The 19916-nt window shown below is 38.6% G+C and overlaps 3 protein-coding genes across 7 annotated transcripts in view; 1 reads left to right on the plus strand and 2 right to left on the minus strand.

Annotated features, from left to right (window-relative positions):
• Positions 1-1990: 1990 nt before the first annotated feature.
• On the plus strand, positions 1991-12302 carry LOC107078634 (membrane-spanning 4-domains subfamily A member 4D). Of its 2 annotated transcripts, XM_015357618.2 has the most exons (8): positions 1991-2271; positions 4746-4925; positions 5531-5641; positions 6427-6483; positions 7691-7798; positions 10351-10469; positions 11186-11231; positions 11609-12302. In XM_015357618.2, coding segments are annotated over exons 2-7 (558 nt in total). In that variant the 5' UTR covers positions 1991-2271; positions 4746-4763; the 3' UTR covers positions 11187-11231; positions 11609-12302. The 2 variants fall into 2 exon arrangements, with proteins under 2 accessions (XP_015213104.2, XP_015213103.2); XM_015357617.2 differs by lacking the exon at positions 11186-11231 and having other exon boundaries at positions 1992-2271.
• A 383-nt stretch (positions 12303-12685) lies between these two features.
• lrrc14b (leucine rich repeat containing 14B) lies at positions 12686-18307 on the minus strand. Its single transcript, XM_006635897.3, has 2 exons — positions 16147-18307; positions 12686-15281 (listed from the first exon to the last, which is right to left on the minus strand). Exons 1-2 carry the CDS (start codon positions 17049-17051, stop codon positions 14630-14632), a joined length of 1557 nt encoding a protein of 518 aa, XP_006635960.2. The 5' UTR covers positions 17052-18307; the 3' UTR covers positions 12686-14629.
• A 73-nt stretch (positions 18308-18380) lies between these two features.
• Positions 18381-19916, minus strand: part of zgc:158766 (pleckstrin homology domain-containing family G member 4B) — a 65513-nt gene continuing 63977 nt past the window's right edge. For 3 of the 4 annotated variants that reach the window (XM_069194968.1, XM_069194967.1, XM_015357734.2), the window contains 2 exons: positions 19743-19805; positions 18381-18884 (listed from right to left, as the gene is read on the minus strand). In XM_069194968.1, coding sequence (XP_069051069.1) covers positions 19761-19805 — 45 coding nt within the window. In that variant the 3' untranslated portion in view covers positions 18381-18884; positions 19743-19760. The remainder of the gene's footprint in view (positions 18885-19742; positions 19806-19916) is intronic. The other variant, XM_015357735.2, reaches the window with a different exon arrangement.

Here is a 19916-nt window from a genome sequence, read left to right on the forward strand (position 1 = left end):
TGTGCTCAAAACAATGCAAACACCAAAAAAAAAAACATGCCCAAGTCTCAAGTGAAATACATATGATAAAAAAATCTTTGATCAGATGAAGAAGGTGTGACACTGGAGCGCGCAGAGCGCTTCTTTTTCCAAACCGTGTTTCTCACTTCTGTGTAGTTTGTGGGCACTGCGGTGATCAGACAAAGCGAGAGTGTAGCTGCTATGAGGCGAGGTAGAGATGATACGCACTTCATTCAACCTCAGAAAAAATCGCTTTCTGTAGAAGGGTGTTGGAACCATTGGCCATATTAGCATAACCATATGAGCCCCTAACTGAACATCTGCACAGCTCATAGACTAATCACTATGGTGAAATTCTGTGCTAAGCAATTTGTACCTTGTTTATTAGTATTTGCAAATATATAACTGTTCTAAAATATGAGGCCTATTGGTTAAAAAATATGTAGTCAATTAATTACAACTATACATGTGAAGGATTACAAGAAGAAGTAGCATAATCTTTTTAATACAGTACATTTCATGGTACAACATTTCAAGGCACTGCACGATAAAAACAAAAGAGACGGGAATCCACAATTAAAAATAGCATTAATCACCCAATAATGAAGCAGAATTAAGAGCTGCAGTATAGAAGTGAGTTTTTAAGACTCGAAAGTATTCGAAAGTGCTGACTGACATGGTACAGTATGTCTCATATGAGCTGGAAGATCATTCCACAGTCTTCGAGCAGAAAGTACAGACTCGTGTCGGGAACTGGAAGAAAGCGAGTCCAAAGACTGTATAAGTGAAGAGCTGGTGTGTTGGAAGTTAACGGTTCACCGATGCAATAACGTGCCTACCTGTTCAAACCTCAACAAAGCTCATTCATTTTAACCTCGTTCTTACAATTCACCTCTTACGGTAATTAATTTCATGGTCTCACGATTCTGTTAGATTATTTTTTTAGAGTTGTGCGGATCTTTAAAACGACTGATGATTGTATTCTACCCGCCCTGAGAAACTTTAAACCGTTCTGCAGGTATTTAGTTCCTCTCTGCCTCATCAAAGTGAATCTGTTAAGTGAATCAACCGCTGTACACATCAGAGAGCACAATAACTGCGCTCTTTGCATCTTTGTTCTTCATGAAATACGTTTTTTTTTCTGCTAGGATCGCGCTTATCGATTTCTGACTTGTCAAACATGTGGCTCTTTATTGTTGTAGTTAATAATATAATAGGATCGTTGAGCACAGGCTAATACGATATTTGTGGGACATTTATTAATTCTGTCAATCTGCGTAGAATGTTAATTTTACGCAGCCTAATCTGATGATTCCCAAACGTTAATAACAGTACAATAAACTGTGAAAAGGATGAGACTCATCACTAATAAGAGGAGACTGACTAAGATCATGCTATTTATATGAGCACTTGAAAAATATCACTGTCCTAATATAGACTTGATTCCTAATCACACGTACAGTATACAGTATATTTACTTTACACTACCACGTAATGAATGTAATATTCTTGAAAGAAAATGTAATCATTTCTTATTCACTTAGTGATAGTTTATGTTGTTCTGAGATCAGAAAATCAACATTTATATGTTCAGCAAAGAATATTCCTCAAGGGTTGCACTTAAAAAGTTTTTAGTTTGATCTAAATAAGTTTCCTAAATTGGCAGGGACAAAATAGACAAAAATGTATTTAAACCCGAGAATTAATCTCCCAGTCCCCCACTACGTTTTTTTAGTGTCTTGAATTAAGGGATATCTGGTCTAAAATGCATTTGGGTTGATAAGCCTGCCTCACACCATACATTTACAAGTTAGTTTGGTTACTAGCTCATCGGAGGATCTCATCATAAGGTATTTCTTGAAGAAAGGGGGTGTTAGATTCGACAATGTCGCTGAACCTCGTTCCTGACTCTCACAACTCTTTAATATTCATCTCAACATTTGATATCAATCTCTTTTCAACAACAGATAGTCCAGCACAGAAGGAGGCACACGCCACAGCACTTACTAATTTCAGCACCAACTTTTTTTTTTAAATAGATCCCATTAGCTTTTCTATCAGACACCACACGACATTTAGAAACAGTGCTGGCTGATGTTCTTCTAATTACAGGTATATGGCCCAAACCACAGAGCGTTTTCTGCCTTTAGAGCTTCTAGAATAGTCGAGGAAGTGGGTAGAGAGGAAATCAGAAGAGATGGGGGCCATAATGTCATTTCAGTACAACTGGACAGCGAAGCAGTGGTGGTGTGGAAAAGATCAGCAATTGCAGTAAGTTTCTAAGAAAACTCACGTTTTGGGCGCAATTACGTAATTTTAAACATAATTCAAGACTTTGACAGATAAGAGTTTGATTTTTTTTCCGGTCGATTTTGCTAGACAAAAGTGAAGATAAGTTTTATATATTTTTTCACATTTTCAATTTTTTTTTCGCTCAAAGTTTACAATAGACCGCGGCAGTTTTCAACGTGCGCTCATTTAGATGTAATCCCTATTAATTCGTATTATTTAAAATGTTAGTATTTTTATAACTGTCGAAATGTACTTTTTTAAACTTGGAGAATGCAGAGGGTTAATTAAGCTTTTTTTCTGTTGTGTATTGCAAGCGGTTTAGAAATGTTCGTGTCCTACGTTGCAATCCTGGCTCCGTATACAACCTGCCGCAGAACAAGATAGACAATGAAAAATGATAATTGACACCGACAAGTATCAATGATGATTTTTTTCACGAAATATAATTTATTGGAAACTTCAAACACAACACATGTAGTGCATTAGCGCTGTACAGTCGGAGTTTAATTGTGTATGTAAGATAAAAATGTATAATGTCATTTGTTATTACTGTAGCTCAGAAGTAATGTTATAAAGTTGAAGTGTTACAAAAACAGTTTTTTTCTAAACCCAAGTCTGTTTTTTTCTTCATACGGTGCTAAAACTCCGAGACCCTGACACCGTAGAACAATCTGTGGGAATCATTACAATAAAGTGAAATACATAAGTACAATAGGACGTTCAGAGATGTAACGCTTTCCTTATAGAAAGGTAATTAGGCCCATTAAAACAACAATGACACAAAATATTTGACTAAAACGAGAAAAGAGTAAATAGCCGCACGTGAAAACCTATGGAAGCCCGTTTCCGCCAGAGAGTAAAAAAAAACGCGCTATGCTATCTCAGAATTCCGACTTAGTAAGTCAGAATTCCGACTTAGTATCTCAGAATTGCGACTTGGTAACTCAGAATTCCGACTTAGTAAGTCAGAATTCCGACTTAGCATCTCAGAATTGCGACTTAGCAACTCAGAATTCCGACTTAGTAACTCAGAATTCCGACTTTATATCTCACATTTGTGACTTCGAAATAGCCATATTTCATTGTCTGTCCTTTTGTTATTGTAACGGATTCGGGTTCTAGGGCTTGTGCCCTTGCCGCTCCCACCCTAGTTCGTGCCTCGCTACACTGGCTCGAACCTGAGTCTTGCCAGCTGAGCTAAAGAAGACCTTCTTTTTTAAGTAAAAGAGGACATACAATGGAAATACGTAAAAAGTATGTTTCAGCTTTTATAATTGTGAATTCTTCTGGATGTGAAGTGCCTATTTCTGTATCTTATTTCATATTCTGTCTACGTAAATAAAAACTATTTTTAAAAAGCCCACCGTGCACTATTCCATCCGGGTACTATGGAAGCCTCACTGGCGGAAATGGGATTCTATAAAAAATAGTGTAATTAATTTGATTTTTATCAGGGCACTGTACAGGACAAGTCTTCAGGCTTATAGATCCTATGATCCTATACGATTAATGAAAATAGTGTAACGGAACGGCCGACATACAGGTTGTACGATCTGGTTGCAGTACACCACCTGCGCATAACAGGGATGCTGGCCGCCGGGGTTAAAGAAATTCTGAGTTACTAAGTCGGAATTCTGAGTTGCTAAATCGCAATTCTGAGATACTAAGTCGGAATTCTGAGATACCATATCGTTTTTTTACTCCCTGGCGGAAACGGGCTTCCATAGAAAACAGAGTACAGAACATAGAATTAATATTTGTTCTGATGTAAAGGATAAAACCATCTCAAAGAATCAGAAGAATTATACATGTATGGGAAAGAATAAAACCGTTTATTTTTGTTCACGTAGAACATACGATGAATGGGTATTCTTCTTCTTCTTCTTCTTATTATTATTATTATTACGGCTGTCGTCCGAGTGATACCGAGCCTGTTGTAACTGAGCCTCGCTTACAGGTGCGGGGTGTTTGTGATCAGGTTAACACACCCTATAAGGGAATTTTGTGTTAATCTGTAGCAATTCACATCTCAGAATTGCGAACAGAAATTTCTGACAGGGGAAATGAGGTTTATGAGACAAAACAGCTTCCTTGCCTCCTTTTCAATTTATGATTGAGCCTTGTATAATGAAAATCACCACAGGAAACGGCAAAATGGTGTTTTATGATCTAGTTTTCTGTTTTCGTCTTCGGAAAAACGACCATTACTTAAAAAAAACCTGATTGCTAGGAAGCATGAAAACAATTGTAATGCGTGCAGGGGTGAACAGCAAGTCGTTCATAGTTTTAGTTATTGCGTTTCAGAGCATATACAGTATGCGTAGGTGTGCTTTACCTCAGAGTGTGGTACAATAACCTCTACAGGTTTGTTTTGTCATGACACTGAGCTTACAATGCGTTCAAGCGCTCGAAAGTCACTGCTTGCGCATCTGGTGAAGATGTATTTTCTTTAGTCATCAGCCTCTCTCATCATGGCCTCGTTTGCTGGTGCGGCAACGGACGACACGATTGAACTTGCTGATGAAGAGGAGGGGGATACTACACTCCTTAAAAGATACGAGCCAGCTGCGATGCTTCCCAGTAGGAGAGGACCGCTGGAAATGCTTTTGAAGAAAGAACCGGCGGCACTAGGAGTAAGGAACTTCCATTCCGGAATGTGTAAAAGACGGATGAGGACGCCCCCACCCCTAACACCAGCCCCCCAAATTACTGGCTACACTGCTCCTTCTTCAATGTTGAGTTAAAAAGACATCCCAGTTTTACCTGGTGTCACTTAAAACTTTATCACTTTAAATTAGCGTGGGGGTTCTGTGTCTAACTAGGAAACAAACTTGTATGCAATTAATACTAAAAATCTTCAGGAAACGTACCCGTTTCAAGAACAAATGAACCCTATTTTTTACCTTGTCTGTCACCTTTAAACACTGGTTCTGCTTTTACCCATGACCGTTGTATATATATAGAAGTGGTTTACCTTTTATTATTTATGGAGATTGTAGATTTTAAGGTGTTAGTCGTGTGGCGTGCAAATACATAGCCCTTTGAATTGGTCCTGAAAGCTACACGCCACATTTCAAGACATTTTCCCAGGATCTGTCTTGTTTTTGATAGTAACACACACGGTGAGCGTACAGTATCCCACACTTGACCACCTACTGTTTAAAATAGAAACTGAGCTTGTACAAGTTGTAGTATTTAATTTCACTATTGTATCGTCTGCCTTTCATGTTCTTTCCAGGCTCTTCAAATCCTTATCGGGACAGTGAACTTTGGTTTGGGCATTGTACTGGCAGTATCTTCCACTTCTCTGGTCACAATACTCAAAGTGCCCTTTGTCACAGGTTTTGTGGTAAGCTTGAGTGATTGATTGTTTCTGTGAAGTAATAAGCAATTAACGTTGAACTGATCGTCGTTTTTTAAAATTCTATTTTTAACGTTCAGGAAGCCATTGTTAATCAGTCATAAAAGCAATTCATTTATCGTGTGTTATACATGTTATAGACACTGAGTTTATCTTATGATTGTGATAATACTCATCACACTTACGATTTACTGCTATTTGCAATTAGCTACTTTTTTTGGCAAATAGAAAATAATTTTTATATCACTGGAAAATATTTTTAGAATTTTAAAGCAACCCTCCTGTGCTGTCTTCCAAGTTCTTTGTCCTTTAAAACCACACAAACACTTTCTTGAGAAAGGAGACAGGTATACAGTACCATACTTTTCATTTAAAAGACCACAAAAAAGGGACAAAATAAAAGATTTTTTACTTCAGTTTACACTGTTAAATTCAAATGATCATTATTAAAAAGTACCCTATGCGATCTGTTTAATATAGTCATTGCTCTTTCTGCATATAAATAACGTTTTATTTTTTTTATGAAACGTTTATTAACTGACACAGTCCGTATGCATTTTTGACACTTTAGCAGAGAAAAGAAAGACATCAAATGCAGCAACAGATAAGTCAGGACCTAGTCTTTAGGGTGCCTGTTTTCACACTACTTATTATCTCTCAATTCTATAGACAGCAAAACTATTCTTGGAGGTGTGGATTTGTGTATAATATTGTGTATTGATGTTCTTGTATAGCATGCATGAAGTTTACCTTTTCTGTTTTTATATCACCAGTTTGTCTTCTCTGGCTTATTTTCTGTCCTGGTAAAGATGTTTCCCAGAGTCCTGCCAGTAAGTACTGTACACTTATAAATACCATGACCCTGATTTCAATGAAGTTGTGACAGGTTGGTACTGAATTTTGAATTTCAATACGGCGTCCACAACAGTCTGCTGTCATAACAATACAGTATATGAATATACTGTTAAAATATAATTAAAATATATATTTTAATTAAAATAAATGTTAAGTTGTGATTCAGTTCTCAAAGGAGTCACAATCTCCACAATGTCATTGAAAGTGGTAGATCACATAATAATAATAATAATAATAATAATAATAATAATAATAATAATAATAATAATAATTGGTAACACTTATATAGCGCTTTTCTGGACACTCCACTCAAAGCACTTTACAGGTAATAGGGATTCCCCTCCACCACCACCAATGTGCAGCATCCACCTGGATGTGCTCCACATATCCATATTTCAAATTAGTCCTAATTATTACAAACTGCTTTATATGCTTTAATATCAGTGAATTACATTATGAAGCCTTATGTACCACATCCCTGAATTAAATACATTTCATTTATTTATTTCCTCAATAATAGAATTTGCAGTACTAAAACAAAATTATGTTTGGAAGATTAAGGATCTTGATTAGCATCAGTTTTGGACTGGTAAACCTAAATTGAAACTAGGTAGTCCAAGATTAATGGTAATCAGGGCTGGTTAAAGGAGTAAATAAAACACTTCTGTAATAGTGATTTGATTCTGTATTTGTGTGCAATGAAAGCAATGTTGATTAAATTGCTTCACCAATACTATACAACTATGGTAAAAGAGTAGAAAATGACAGTTCAAGCCCTGATCTTTAGATTAAATTCAGAGTTTTGTATTGTAATAGTTGTGCCTACAATGGTGAAGACTGCATGATGGTCTGGAATTTGAGATTTAACTAGTGCAAAGCCATTTTATATATTCCCTAGGGCTGAGTTATGTTTTCTAAAGTCACTCTACAGTGACCTTCACATGTTTTTACTTGAATCCGATACAGTACCTTGTGTTTGTTTCAGTGAAATTGAAATGTGATACACTGCCTAAACAGGGACTGAATATTAATAGTGTTGTATTTAACTTGAGTTCGTTTTTTTTTTGCTTAATCCTGATTTTAAAAATACTTTAATAATCATCTATGGAAAACAATCATTGGTTTCAATTGGTTTCAACAATGAGATTAAAGGCAACATCTTAATATTCTTATATTCTGCAGATCTGTCTAAGGATGAACTTTGGAAGTTTCCTGATTGCAGGCCTTGGCATGGTGGTGATCTCAGTTGATTTGTCTTTTTGGACCGTGTACACTGTACATTCAATAAACGTAAGTAGTGCAAGAATGTAAATTTTAACTTCATTTTGTGGTCAGTTACCCTAAGAGGTTTTTGTAAAGCATTGTTTTCTTTCCTCCCCCTGAAAATGCACATTAAATAAATGCTCTTTTCGGTACCTATGTATACTGTACATATTGTAACAGTACAGCAGCCCTAAACATCCAGTATTGGTTAGGTAGTTGAAGGGGACAGTTTTCTTTCACCAATCAGTTTTATTCTTTACATGACTGTCTTTTCTGTGGCACCTTATTCAATGCAGGATGGTTTTGCTGGTTTTACATGTAGAATTATGTTTGCTGCTCAACATCTTCTTACAGTATGTTTTCTTTTTTTATTTGGGGACGTCCAGAAGACTGTCTTCTTAGAGACAATAGTCATCTCTGCCATGTCCTGTGGATACGCCTCTGCTCTTATGCTTCTGTTCATTCTGATGCGATTTTTAAGACCCAAGTGCTTTTTATGCCTTGAGAAAACCAGTTTTTACTCCTCAGTTAAGATTAATTTCTAAAAATACATCCGTCCCAACACAGCAATACTACAGTCTTAATGCACAACCAGGGATGCTGCACAATTTAAAACAACAATATAAAGTGGAATGATAGAATTTCTGCCTCTGTTAAATACAGGCATGAAAATGCAAGCATTGGATTATATCCTAGTGTGCATTTCAGGTACAACATTCAGCCGCCATAATGAGCTGTTTGATGTTTCATCCATTTGATCTGAATAACGTGGAGAGGAATTGCCAGAAAGAGACCAATATAGACCTGATCCTGGAGGACCCCTGTGTCTTCTGGATTCATTTCATCTTAGTTTTGATGTTATTATGGATCACCAGGCTCTTGAATTGAACAGTTTGCCTGTATTTTAAGGCAGTACTTGAATAGTAGAACAAGGTTAGAAATGAGTAAGTACCCTGTGTCTGGTACTGGGCTTCAGTTCCCTTTTCACTCAGGTTTATTATATCAGCGATTTGGTGGAATTTAACAAATGGGCTCACTTTGAAACAGGGAATTTTGGAATGAGAGTGAATTTGATAGTGTCAGTCTCACCTGCGTTTGCACATCATTAACCGATACACAATAAGAATTATTTAGAAGCTACAGGAGCAACAATTTTAAACAACGAAACGCTCAGTAAGATTATTGCAATAATAATGGTTGGAATGAAAACCAGAAGACATAGAACCAGGGATGAGAAAAGCTAATATACTATGTATAGTTTAATACAAACAGATGATGCACTATTAAAAAAAACGGACATACATCTATAAAATTCGTCTGTAACGGATCTCCATGTGTGGTATGCGAGCGTGGAGGAGATATGCTACATTAACTCCCGTTTTAACCAAGCAGTTGCCTGTTTTAAGAGTAGCGGTGTCAAGTACCTCGTCCCACGATTGCATTTAGCCGGTCTCGCTCTGCACCAGTCTTTTTTACCTGTGAGCCGATATTCCGCCGAGAGCTTCCCCTGCTCTCATCAACCTCAATCGTCTAGGTCTAGGTCTCCCTACTCCTAGCCCGCTCACTCCTGACCCGTGGGTTTAACGTTTTCCCACAACAGTCCGGTCCCTTGAAGTTCCCCGTGTCTTGCTCACCCTTAGTGGACACCTCACCGCCGAGGGTCTATCGCTCAGACAGTCCGACTCTCCCCTCGATCAGGCTGTCTGGACTGGGACTGTGGTGTAAGTTGCCCTTTCCGGGGTAATTAATGAAAACTCCCTCCGCGAGCTTCTCCTTGAGGCCCGTCAGCGAGAATCTGTCATCTGACAAAAACTCTCCAATCCTCTCACCACGAAAGCTGGTTTGTTCTAGCTCCCCGTGAGCTTTGGATGTATACGCTGACATATTGCCAGCGAGCGTCCAACTCCCTTGATTCCACCTAAACTGAGCACTGCCTTGATCTTACATAGTCAGTCTGGCTTCACACCAGTGAGACCAACGCCCTGCCTGTTTCTAGAGGCGCCACTAGCGCCCTCTGGAGGCTGAACCCTTTAACTGATACTCGACATCCAGTGGCCCTCTTTATAGTCCAAAAAAGTCTAATATCACAGTACCACACCACAAGTGTGAACTTTACCCAGGTTTAGATCAATTTCCATGTCACCATTTCTTTACATAGCAGGGGAGAACAACTTGGGGGATACAGAGGGTTTTCCTTCCACCTAAGCACTTTATTAACTAATTAAACTCATTATTTGCTTAATTGGAGAAGTTGAAGCTTTTCTTTGTTCTTACCAATCTGGATTTGTAATGTAATCAAAAACACATGCTGGACAGGGGCCCTGAAGAATGAGGTTTGGTACCTCCTATACAGAGAGAATGAGTTTAGAAAATGCCTGCCATGTTGAGAGTAAACCACTTTTCCTGTTTATATGTGAAAAGAGGAATTTTAAGATTTCAAAATCAAGGTTTCCATCTTGACTCATAGAGGTACACCAAATGCTCTTATTTGAAATTTATAGTCTAATTTAATGTTTTCATTTGATGCTCTGTATTGAATTATTGAACAAGTCAGTTCAATAATCCTCTTTATTAAACAGAAAATTTCTGCAGAAGTTAAGGGTGTTATCCTGTGTTTGACTCTGCTGGAGATGTGCATTACTGCTCCGTTGACATTTTGGACACGCACTCAGATTCGTCACATAAAGGCACCAGAATGGTGAGTCATGGGGTTACTTATTTTCCTTTGCAGAACTGTGCAAAATGCTGATCTTGTGCAAAAATGTGTTGTGTCAAAACTTTCTGTTCCATACCTTCAGGCTAGATTTCAGTGTAAATAGCTATTGTTATGTATAAAGAAGGTAAAACAATCATTAAGTAAATCTCACAGTACTTCATATTTTATGGTAAGACAGTGAGCATCATTCGGAGCTTTTGCATAGCTGTCCTTTTATTTTGCCATTTGAGCCACAAGTCCAGGTAGCCAGTTTTAGTAATATTTATCTATGATCAAATAGATCATGATAAATTATTAAGTCATTCTTCTAGGGGATGGTACACAGGAAAAGCAGGCCAAAAGACTAAATAACTAGACAATACAGTAAATAGATAAGAGTCAGAAAATAGAGAAAGTCTGAAGAGAAACAGCACCATGAGAGGGCTACTCTTTTGACAGACAAAAATACATTCAGGCAATCTAAGCACTGAACAGACCAATTAGGGGTTTTAGGTCACCTATAGTTGTGAAAATCTTTATTTCCTATATTGTCATATTTACCAGGCTAAAGAAATCCCTAATTTGTTTAGTGATGGACTGTGGTTCTCATTTAATTAGTATTTGTGATTGTTTACAACCGTTAATTGATAAGAAATGGATTTCTACAGTATTCATGTCTCAGCTGCAGGTTTGAGTTCTGTTTCCTTTGTTTTCTATAGAAGACAGGGACTGGTATTCACAGTTCTATAAATAGCTGCACATAATGTGAGTAGATGCTGTATATTTGTGCTTGTAAATCATTGAAAATTAATACTTTGTCTCATTAATTGTGCAGCCTGATTTATTACTTATTGCTACCATACTGTGAGGAGATACGTCCATAAAAGTGTTCAGATTGGTGTGAGATCTGATTTTATTTATGTATTTTAATCTCTTGTCAGTATCTGTACAATCCTGAGTTTGAATTAGTGTTAGAAATAATTAAATAGGCTTTAATGTCGTCAGTGTGGTGGGGTGGCAGTGAGTGCCTGGGGCACCTTCTGTGTAGAGTTTGCATAGAATTGCAGACTGTAAAGAGGTAAAAGGTTCTGTTGCAGATGTAAATACACAAAACTAACATTTTGCTGAATCTCTTTCTCCAGAGACTCTTGGCTGTAGAATATTTTTGCATTCTCTGTGACTTTTGAAGGATTCCTTACACAGAAGCTCACCCTGCATCTTTGAACTTCAGCACATTTGGTCATCGAACTCTGAATTGTCAGAAAGCTTCAGACTGTTAAAAGGGGTTTGTATTAAAGAAAGCAAATGCAGTAGAAGGTCTCTTTCTTTAAGCTGCCATTAATATTTTTTATAAATGTTCCTTCAGACTTTTACAAAGAGAGATGATGTATTCAGTGTGTGTAAATTATAATTGTTTTTATAAAACAAAAAAAAGACTAAGCCATTTAAGGGAGTCATTGGCTTTGAAAATATGATGAATGGGCCTAGTTTGTGTTGGAGACACATTAAGGCATTTGACAAATATGTTGAATATAAAAATTGTTTTGTTGTGATTTTGGAAACTATATTATAGTTTTTATTATATACTCACTTTCCCCCCAATTTATTCACTTTTTTTTCAATTACAAATCAAGTCACAAATAGTTAGGCTTGGGATAACAACCTAGATCAGTTAAGATTTCATTCCCAAGAGATCCTGGCTCCAGAATGACGCCAACTTAAAATCATTGTAGTTAAATACTTTGCTTAATTTGAGTGCTCAGTGCTTGGTATATCAACCACTGTATTTTTTGCTGTACTAACTGCTACAAATAAAATTATTGAATTTGTTTCTGATTCCTATTTCCAACCTCAGTTTATACATCTTTCTCAATTTATTCTTTGTATTTAAGAAAGAAAGAAATCCTTACACTTATATAGATCTTTTTTTGGACACTAAACTCAATGTGCTTTACAAGTAATGCCCAGATAATCCGCATCACCACCACAAATATGTAGCACCACCTGGATAATGTGTTAATCAGTGTTTTTCTAATTGTTTTCACTCTGAAGGTTACAGAGCTGGTGGTGCTGAAATTCCAAATTCTAAGGTACCATACTTCATAAATGTAAAAAAAAAACATTTTGAGCTCTGATAAATGACTAGGCTATTTTTTTTGCTGAAGGTTTAGACTAACACAATCAAATCAAAGAAACAAATACCTTAGAGGAGGAAAAAATGGTCCTTCTTTGGGTTTTTCTTTTTTAATGAGGGCAGTTTCATCCAGAAGACTTCAGTATCATGTCTTCTTTCCCCATTTCACCACAAAATACAATTGACATAATATAGCAAGTAAAACAACAACAAAAGCATTTTTTCTCAAAACATGAGTGGCCAAGGAGCATACAATACATGCTCTGTTACAAGAGAAATACAGGAGAGGCTAAGTTCAGAGGTTTGCCAAATGTTTTGAATTATTATGTTCAATTTCTTTGACCTAATGAAATGGCTACAATGGAAAGTATGCAAAATATGGTAACTAAAACGTATAATATTCCATCCCTTTTATAGCAATGTAGATGCCTTAGTTTTAAGCATTAAAAAATGCTTAGCAAGTGTCTTCAGACAGTCTGACAGAGACACCTCCTCTGGACATATCACCGTAGTTTTGTTGTTGATTACATAGACTTACACAGATCAAACCTAAAGCTCATTAAATCATATTTCTTCCTTTTCTGTTTGATAAATAATAAACTATATCAATTCCAAAGCCTGAATTAACAAAGAAATAAGCCTTCCTAACATGCTCAGATTCTGTTACTATGTGATTGAAATGTTGCCATTCATGTAATAATTGTTCAATCCTATAAAAATACTCCATGAAGTTTTTGCCTAGATGTACTAATCACTTAATGTAATACAGTACTTGCCTCCCAGAACTGTACTGTAACACGCTTATTTTTGCCTTAAGTGATTATTATATTATGGCTGTTACAAATGTCAAGGAAAAAGGCAAATGCCAAGAAAAAAGGCCAAAGGCTAACAGGGCCTAGTGTCTGCTGGGATTTGTTCCACTCCATTTCTCTGATATGTGGTTGGTGAAACAGGCTCTGAGGCGTTTTATAGGAAACATTTAATGAAGTTGATGAATGCAACAGGTTGTGAAAAATCTTAAGACAAATTTTGTATATGTCCAAGAAAATGATTAGGTTAAGTGTTTAATTGACTGCTCTGGCTGGAATAATAGCCAGAAGACACTAACTCCTCCAGGAATTGAGCTTTAGACTCCTGTTCTAAAAAACTGTTCATTTCAACAGTGAAGATAAAGCTTTGATTTAAAGTGTCTCAAATAACAGAAGCACAGGAGGTTATGATCCTGTCCCTGTCGTACAGGGACGCTGATGAATGGCAAGCCGAGCTCCAAGTGCAGGAGCTCAGCGGGACTCGGAGGAATGGGGGGGGAAGCGAAGTTTCCCTTCATGTCTGAGGTGGACATCCTGGGGAGGAGAATAAATGCAGCCTTAGGGAATGACGCTAGGAGGGAAAAAGGATTCCCAGTCTACTCAGCGCTCCCACTGCGATGAAAAAAAGAAAAACGCTTGAGCGTTGGCTCAGTGTTGGAAACTGAACAGACAGGGAATTAAAGAAGGAGCTCATGTGGGGTGTGCCTGACTGAAAAATCAACGGGGGCTGGGAGATACAGCCCAAGCAAGTCTGCACGGAGTCCCCATCTCAATGTGCCAGTTGGCCCAGGTGTATGATAGGGTTTTTATGAATGGAACATTTCATGATGTAACAGAAACTTTGCACAAACATTATACAAAAAAAAGCAGTAGCAAATAATGTCATCAGTGCATACAAAATGTTACTGTTTTCAAAAATGTGTAATGCCAATGTTTTTACGCAATAGTCTTTTTCACTTTTACATCTGAAGACCTGCCGTCAGAAATGCGTATTGTGATCCTCTAATACAGGGATGTCCAATCCGTGTCCTGGAGTGCTGGTGTGTCTGCGTGTTTTCACCTCAACTCAGCTCTGAACGATCTGAACCAGTTCGTTACTAGCTTAACTGGACCAGTTGAATAACGTCTCCCACCTCTACCCGTGCTGCTACTATAAAGAGACAAAAACAGGGGGGCCTTTGGTCTAAACCAAGGTCTGGGAACTTCCTATTATTCTTTCTTCATTCCTCAGCCGGCAGTGAAATGCTCTCCATGAAGTGGGTGAGTGCATCCCGGAAGGACTGCAGCATGAAAACCCCCAGCTCACTGCTCGTCTCGTGAATATCCGGGTCAAACGTGCCGAAAAGGGGTGTACTTGCCACAATGTCGTCACGGTTTGCCTGGAGCAAAATGAACAGAAGCTCCGCTCTGATTTCCTCGTACTTCCTTTTATCATATCTAACCAGTGAGGCCTCATCCAGTGGGTAGGCCACACTGTCAGGATAGCAGTCCCTAGGCACCGGGAACTCAATGTATCTGAGGACAGGGAAATCAGGGAACACGGTGAAGAGGTGTCTCAGTGCCCGAGAGCTCAGAGGGTTACCGAGGAACTTGAACTCCCTCAGCTTCCTGCACGGCAGCAGGGCCTGTATCATCATGTTGACCTGGCTGTCCTCGATGTTGCACTCCTCCAGAGTGAGGCTCTTCAGGGTGAGAGAGGCGCGGATCAGGAGCTTGAAGAAAGTGGAGGGGAAGAGACTTGTGACGTCGTGGCCACTGAGGTCCAGGCTCTCCAGGTGTTCGGCATGAATGCTGTTGGCCAGGTAAGCCATGTCCGCGTGGTTCAGCCCACAGCTGGCGACCTCCAGCAACTGAAGTGGTGTGTTGAGCGGGCTGGAAAAAACCAAGCATCAAACCAATGCTTTATGTTAAAGTACATTTTTCTTTTGTAGCAGTATGTAATTATGTCTGTGCATTGTGAACCTCATAAGCTGTATTTTAGCAATTCACTATAACTCAACTAATGCCATTTTTAAGACTTCAGTTTTAACAGATCCTATGCTTGACCTTCAATTGGCTGGAGTTATTTTAATAACAGGCTATGTTAAATTTCAAGACCCAGCTGCAGCAGATAAAGCATTCACAGTCACAATAAATTGATGGCATCCCCATGGACTCAATCATGTTAAAGAAGATTTGGATTCTACACTAATTGTCTTATTATTGTATCGCTGTTTTTTTTCCCAACTCGCATCTCCCATTTATGTCATAAGCAGGAACATGCGTATGTTCATACTGCAGATGTTTTGGATGTTTTAATAACATAATGAAACTTAAATTAGAAACAACTGTTAAACAATCAGATTGATTTCTCAGTATGGATTTCCAAAGCATTGAAGAGACTTGCTTGGTGGGGATATCTATGAGTTACCTTAATAGACTCAGGACTTCACTTACACTCATACACCTAGTGTGGGAAGCATAGTATCAGAAGTTTATTTGGATTTGACTGAATTTCAAATGGCTTTAATTACATGGCAAACAGAGAGAAAACGTCACAGTTTGTATGGTTGCTTCATTGCCTGGATTACAGCTGTAAAAGTCTTACTTTACTCCTATTACATCAGCATTTATATAATTGTTTAAATCTGGACTCTCTGGGCTGCATTGCTTATCCTGTGTTTTCATTGGAGTGTCGAAATGATGAGAAACACCAGTACTATCAAGAAAGGAAAACAGGTGAAAGTTGGGATCTTACCTAAGCAGTTTCCGAATTCGACCAGTGAGTGTTGAAAACGCAATTTGCAGCTCAACGAGATGAGTGAGATGACTCAGTAGCTCCCCGATATGGGATAAGACGCCCTCGTCATTGGGTCCCATCCTGCGAACATCAAATGTCTTGGCTGGAAGAGTCAGCGATCTCAGTTTCGAAAATGAAACATGTGAGAGCAGCACCTCCACGTGTGTCATTTCTAAGGGGACATTGTGAACGATCTCGAGCTTCTGCAACGAAAGGGGCTCAACAAGTTTGATGATGTAAAACAGTTTTGTCAAAGCCAGGCTGTCTGCCCTGAAGCCCACACATCTTATCTTCAAGGGACAGTGGCACCTCAGTAAGAGGGCTTGTACCACAATCTCATAACTCCGACTGGTCACAAATATGTACATTGCAATGTCAATGGAAATGTCAAACACTGATAGATGAATTTTCTCAGACTGCAATGCCACAAGTAAATCATAACAGATTCTGGCTACCATCTCCGTTCGAGCCCATTTCCCCAAAGATGTTTTGCACTTACAAAACTGGTGTTCAACATCCTTTATTCCAGTGAGGTCCACTGAACGGAGTATCTTAGCATAAGTAGTAGAACTGCCAAGAACATAGTCTTTCAAGCCATTCAGACAGGCTTCCAGGCAACCACGGCAGGTCCAGCCCGTTAAATCCTCTTCGCAATCCACGGTTTTTCCCAGGAGTTTTCCTAGATTCAGCTCCGTCAAGGGCCAGTTCTGAACAAGATCGTGAATGACATCAGCCTTCTCTTCCAAATAACTAGCTTTGAAAAGTAGTCCATACAGATTGTGAGAGATGCACTGCAGGTTCTGCTGGGCATTTTGGCTGTTCTGCACAAAACTCACTGCGGAGAGAAATTTTAAGGTCTTCATTGTTTACCACAGTCCATGTGATTCTATTTGCATCTATTGCACGTAGAGAGTACAGATCAGCTGCTAGCTAACTGCACATTGCCTGGAGCAGTGTGATTATTTTTAGAAACTGTTAAGTGTCAGGATTTCAGACTAGGGATCACATGTTAGAGTTCTATTTCTGACTCTTCGTAATGGTGACACTGAGACCTTCCTGTGAAGTGCAAACAGACCCTCTCTCTAATTGCTCTGGAAGTCAGTCATTCTGTATATAATATAATGTGACAGCTGTGACAGCTTGTTTTTAACTATTTCATCCAGCACAGGACCATAGTGGACATTAGAGGCTTACATGGCAAGCTTCTGGCACAAGGCAGGATACACTCTGGATGGGATGCCAGTGCATCATGGGGCACGCACATACACAAACACACACACTCACACTTGGGTCAGTTTTCCCAAAAGCCAATCAAAGTAGGTCTTTGGACTGTGGGAGGAAACCGGAGCACCAGGAGGAGACCAACATGAGCACAGGGAGAACATACAAACTACACACTAACTATTACCCGGGAATTGAACCCAGGGCCAGGCCACAATTCTAACCACTGTGCCACAATGCCACGTAAAGTGGTGCATTTTCATATGATTTCATGTCATGAATAAACTTTGCAACCCTCAACTGGCCACCCACTGAAGCTAAGCAGGTGTGAGCCTGGTCAGTACCTGGATGGGAGACCTCCTGGGAAAAACTAAGGTCGCTGCTAGAAGAGGTGTTAGTGGGGCCAGCAGGTGGCGCTCACCCTGCGGTCCATGTGGGTCCTGATGCCCCAATATAGTGACGGGGACACTATACTGTAAATAGGCGCTGTCCTTCAGATGAGACGTAAAACCGAGGTCCTGACTCTCTGTGGTCATTAAAAATCCCAGGGCGTTTCCCGAAAAAAGTAGGGGTGTAAACCAGGCGTCCTGGCCAAATTTCCAATTGGCCCTTACCAATCATGGCTTCCTACTAATCCCCATCTATGAATTGGCTTCATTACTCTGCTCTCCTCCCCACTGATAGCTGATGTGTGGTGAGCGTTCTGGCGCACTATGGTGGTGGTGGTGGAGGGGAGTCCCCATTACCTGTAAAGCGATTTGAGTGAGGTGTCCAGAAGAGTGCTATATAAGTGTAAGCAATTATTATAATTATTATAAACACACAGCAGCATGCAATTCTAGTCATATAAAATGCGAAAGTGAGAAAACATCTGCTATTAAGCCTTACAAATTAGAACAAACATATCTACCAATATTCCTTGTATTATCTGATTCTCTTTGAGGCTTTGGCAACATTAATACACACCTTGAGACCTTTTTAAATATTATTTAATACACTGTACAGATAAACGATACAGTTTCTACTGCAGGATTATTGGATTAGTTGCAAAGCTGTCAACTAATCATAATGCAAAAATATGTCCTGTGCTATTTCTGTTTCCTTATAAAAGAGATAAAAAAACACACATATGAACAATAATAAAGACCTAGGCAACTAAGTCAATATACAGTTTTCATAACGTACCAGAAGGTTGTTTTTAGTAGGAGATAGAAATTAGATTCTTAATTTATAACAGAATTAAAAATGTCAAAATATAGTTAATAATCTTCTTTAAAATGTTCACCAGTCTCAACGACAACAATAATAACAATTTTACATTTCTTATTATTTTTTAAGATGTGCACTGCACGTGTCTTTCAGTCCAATATGTTAGAAATCCCACTAGGAAAGAGCTTTAGCTTGGTGGTTCTTGACATGTTCAAGCTGTGAATTTCCTATTCGTCACGAGGAACCATCACAGGTGCTTTTCATAACTGTGAAAGTAAAAGATTTACTGCATTACATTTCAGAAATGGTGATCTCACAAAGGCAACTGAAAACTTGTCAATTAACCCATATAAAACCAATTACAGATATTACTGAAACCACCTGGAGGAAGTGAGGGTGTTGCTGTAGAACAACAAAGCTTTTTTGCCACTTCCAGGGTCTCCTGACACAGTCAATGAGACCACAGACTAATGGATCTAAGCTAGCAATCATTAGGACTGTAGGACTCATCCAGTGTCCTGTACAAAAGCCTCTACAGTATGAGGTGCTCAGAAGCCCACAGAGCAGATATAAGGGGAAAAACAATTGAGCAATGAGATTAAATGTGTGAATACAAAATGAACAAGGGGACAAGTCTACATTCTCCCACACTGAGCTATTGTTCACATTATATAATTCATTTCCCATTATTGGTGTATACTTGTATTTAAAATGAGTACTTCTTGCACAATTCTGTTTTTTATTTTTCTTTAACAGTTTGTAATTTTAACACCACGGGTAAACAGCATACAGCCATCACAGAGATAACTTTTCCACAATTGTTTCGAATTCCATGCTACACAGTCTTGGCATTAACCTCACTATGAATGGTTTCCACATGACAGTTTCATAAAACATTAATAACAACATAAGAAGAGATAAATGTTTTAAAAGTGGAGTGACTTGTACATCACTAGCTCCCCTTTACCAGAATAAAACCCCTTCGTTAACAAAGTCATGCAGGATGCAGCCATAGCCGATGAAAGCATGTCAAGTGCACCAATTAGTATTTTGAATGGAGTTGTGTCCTTGGCCATTAGTGAGGCTCAGAAGAAAGAAAAAAGCTGATGAAACCAATTACTTACTGAGCCAAAGCCTTTCAGTCAGACCACTGTAGAGAGGCCTATTGTAATATGAGAAGTCTTGCTCTGGTAAAAAAAGGCGAGGAGATAAACAAGTTAGGGCCAGTAGCTGTCTTATTAGGGGGTCACTTAGAGGTTCAATAAAGTAACCGAGAGCTCTGTTGGAATGAAAACCAG

Source organism: Lepisosteus oculatus, chromosome 10, assembly GCF_040954835.1.
Source record: "Lepisosteus oculatus isolate fLepOcu1 chromosome 10, fLepOcu1.hap2, whole genome shotgun sequence".
In the NCBI taxonomy this organism is placed as follows: domain Eukaryota; kingdom Metazoa; phylum Chordata; class Actinopteri; order Semionotiformes; family Lepisosteidae; genus Lepisosteus; species Lepisosteus oculatus.

Bases quoted from the DNA above. Each gene is read 5' to 3' on its own strand.
- LOC107078634 (XM_015357618.2), top strand. From the start codon at position 4,764: ATGGCCTCGTTTGCTGGTGCGGCAACGGACGACACGATTGAACTTGCT. The intron at 4,926-5,530 runs GTAAGGAACTTC...TGTTCTTTCCAG, and splicing joins AAGAACCGGCGGCACTAGGA to GCTCTTCAAATCCTTATCGG. The intron at 6,484-7,690 runs GTAAGTACTGTA...TATATTCTGCAG, and splicing joins TGTTTCCCAGAGTCCTGCCA to ATCTGTCTAAGGATGAACTT.
- lrrc14b (XM_006635897.3), bottom strand. From the start codon at position 17,051: ATGAAGACCTTAAAATTTCTCTCCGCAGTGAGTTTTGTGCAGAACAGC. The intron at 15,282-16,146 runs GTAAGATCCCAA...GGTTTTTTCCAG, and splicing joins CGAATTCGGAAACTGCTTAG to CCCGCTCAACACACCACTTC.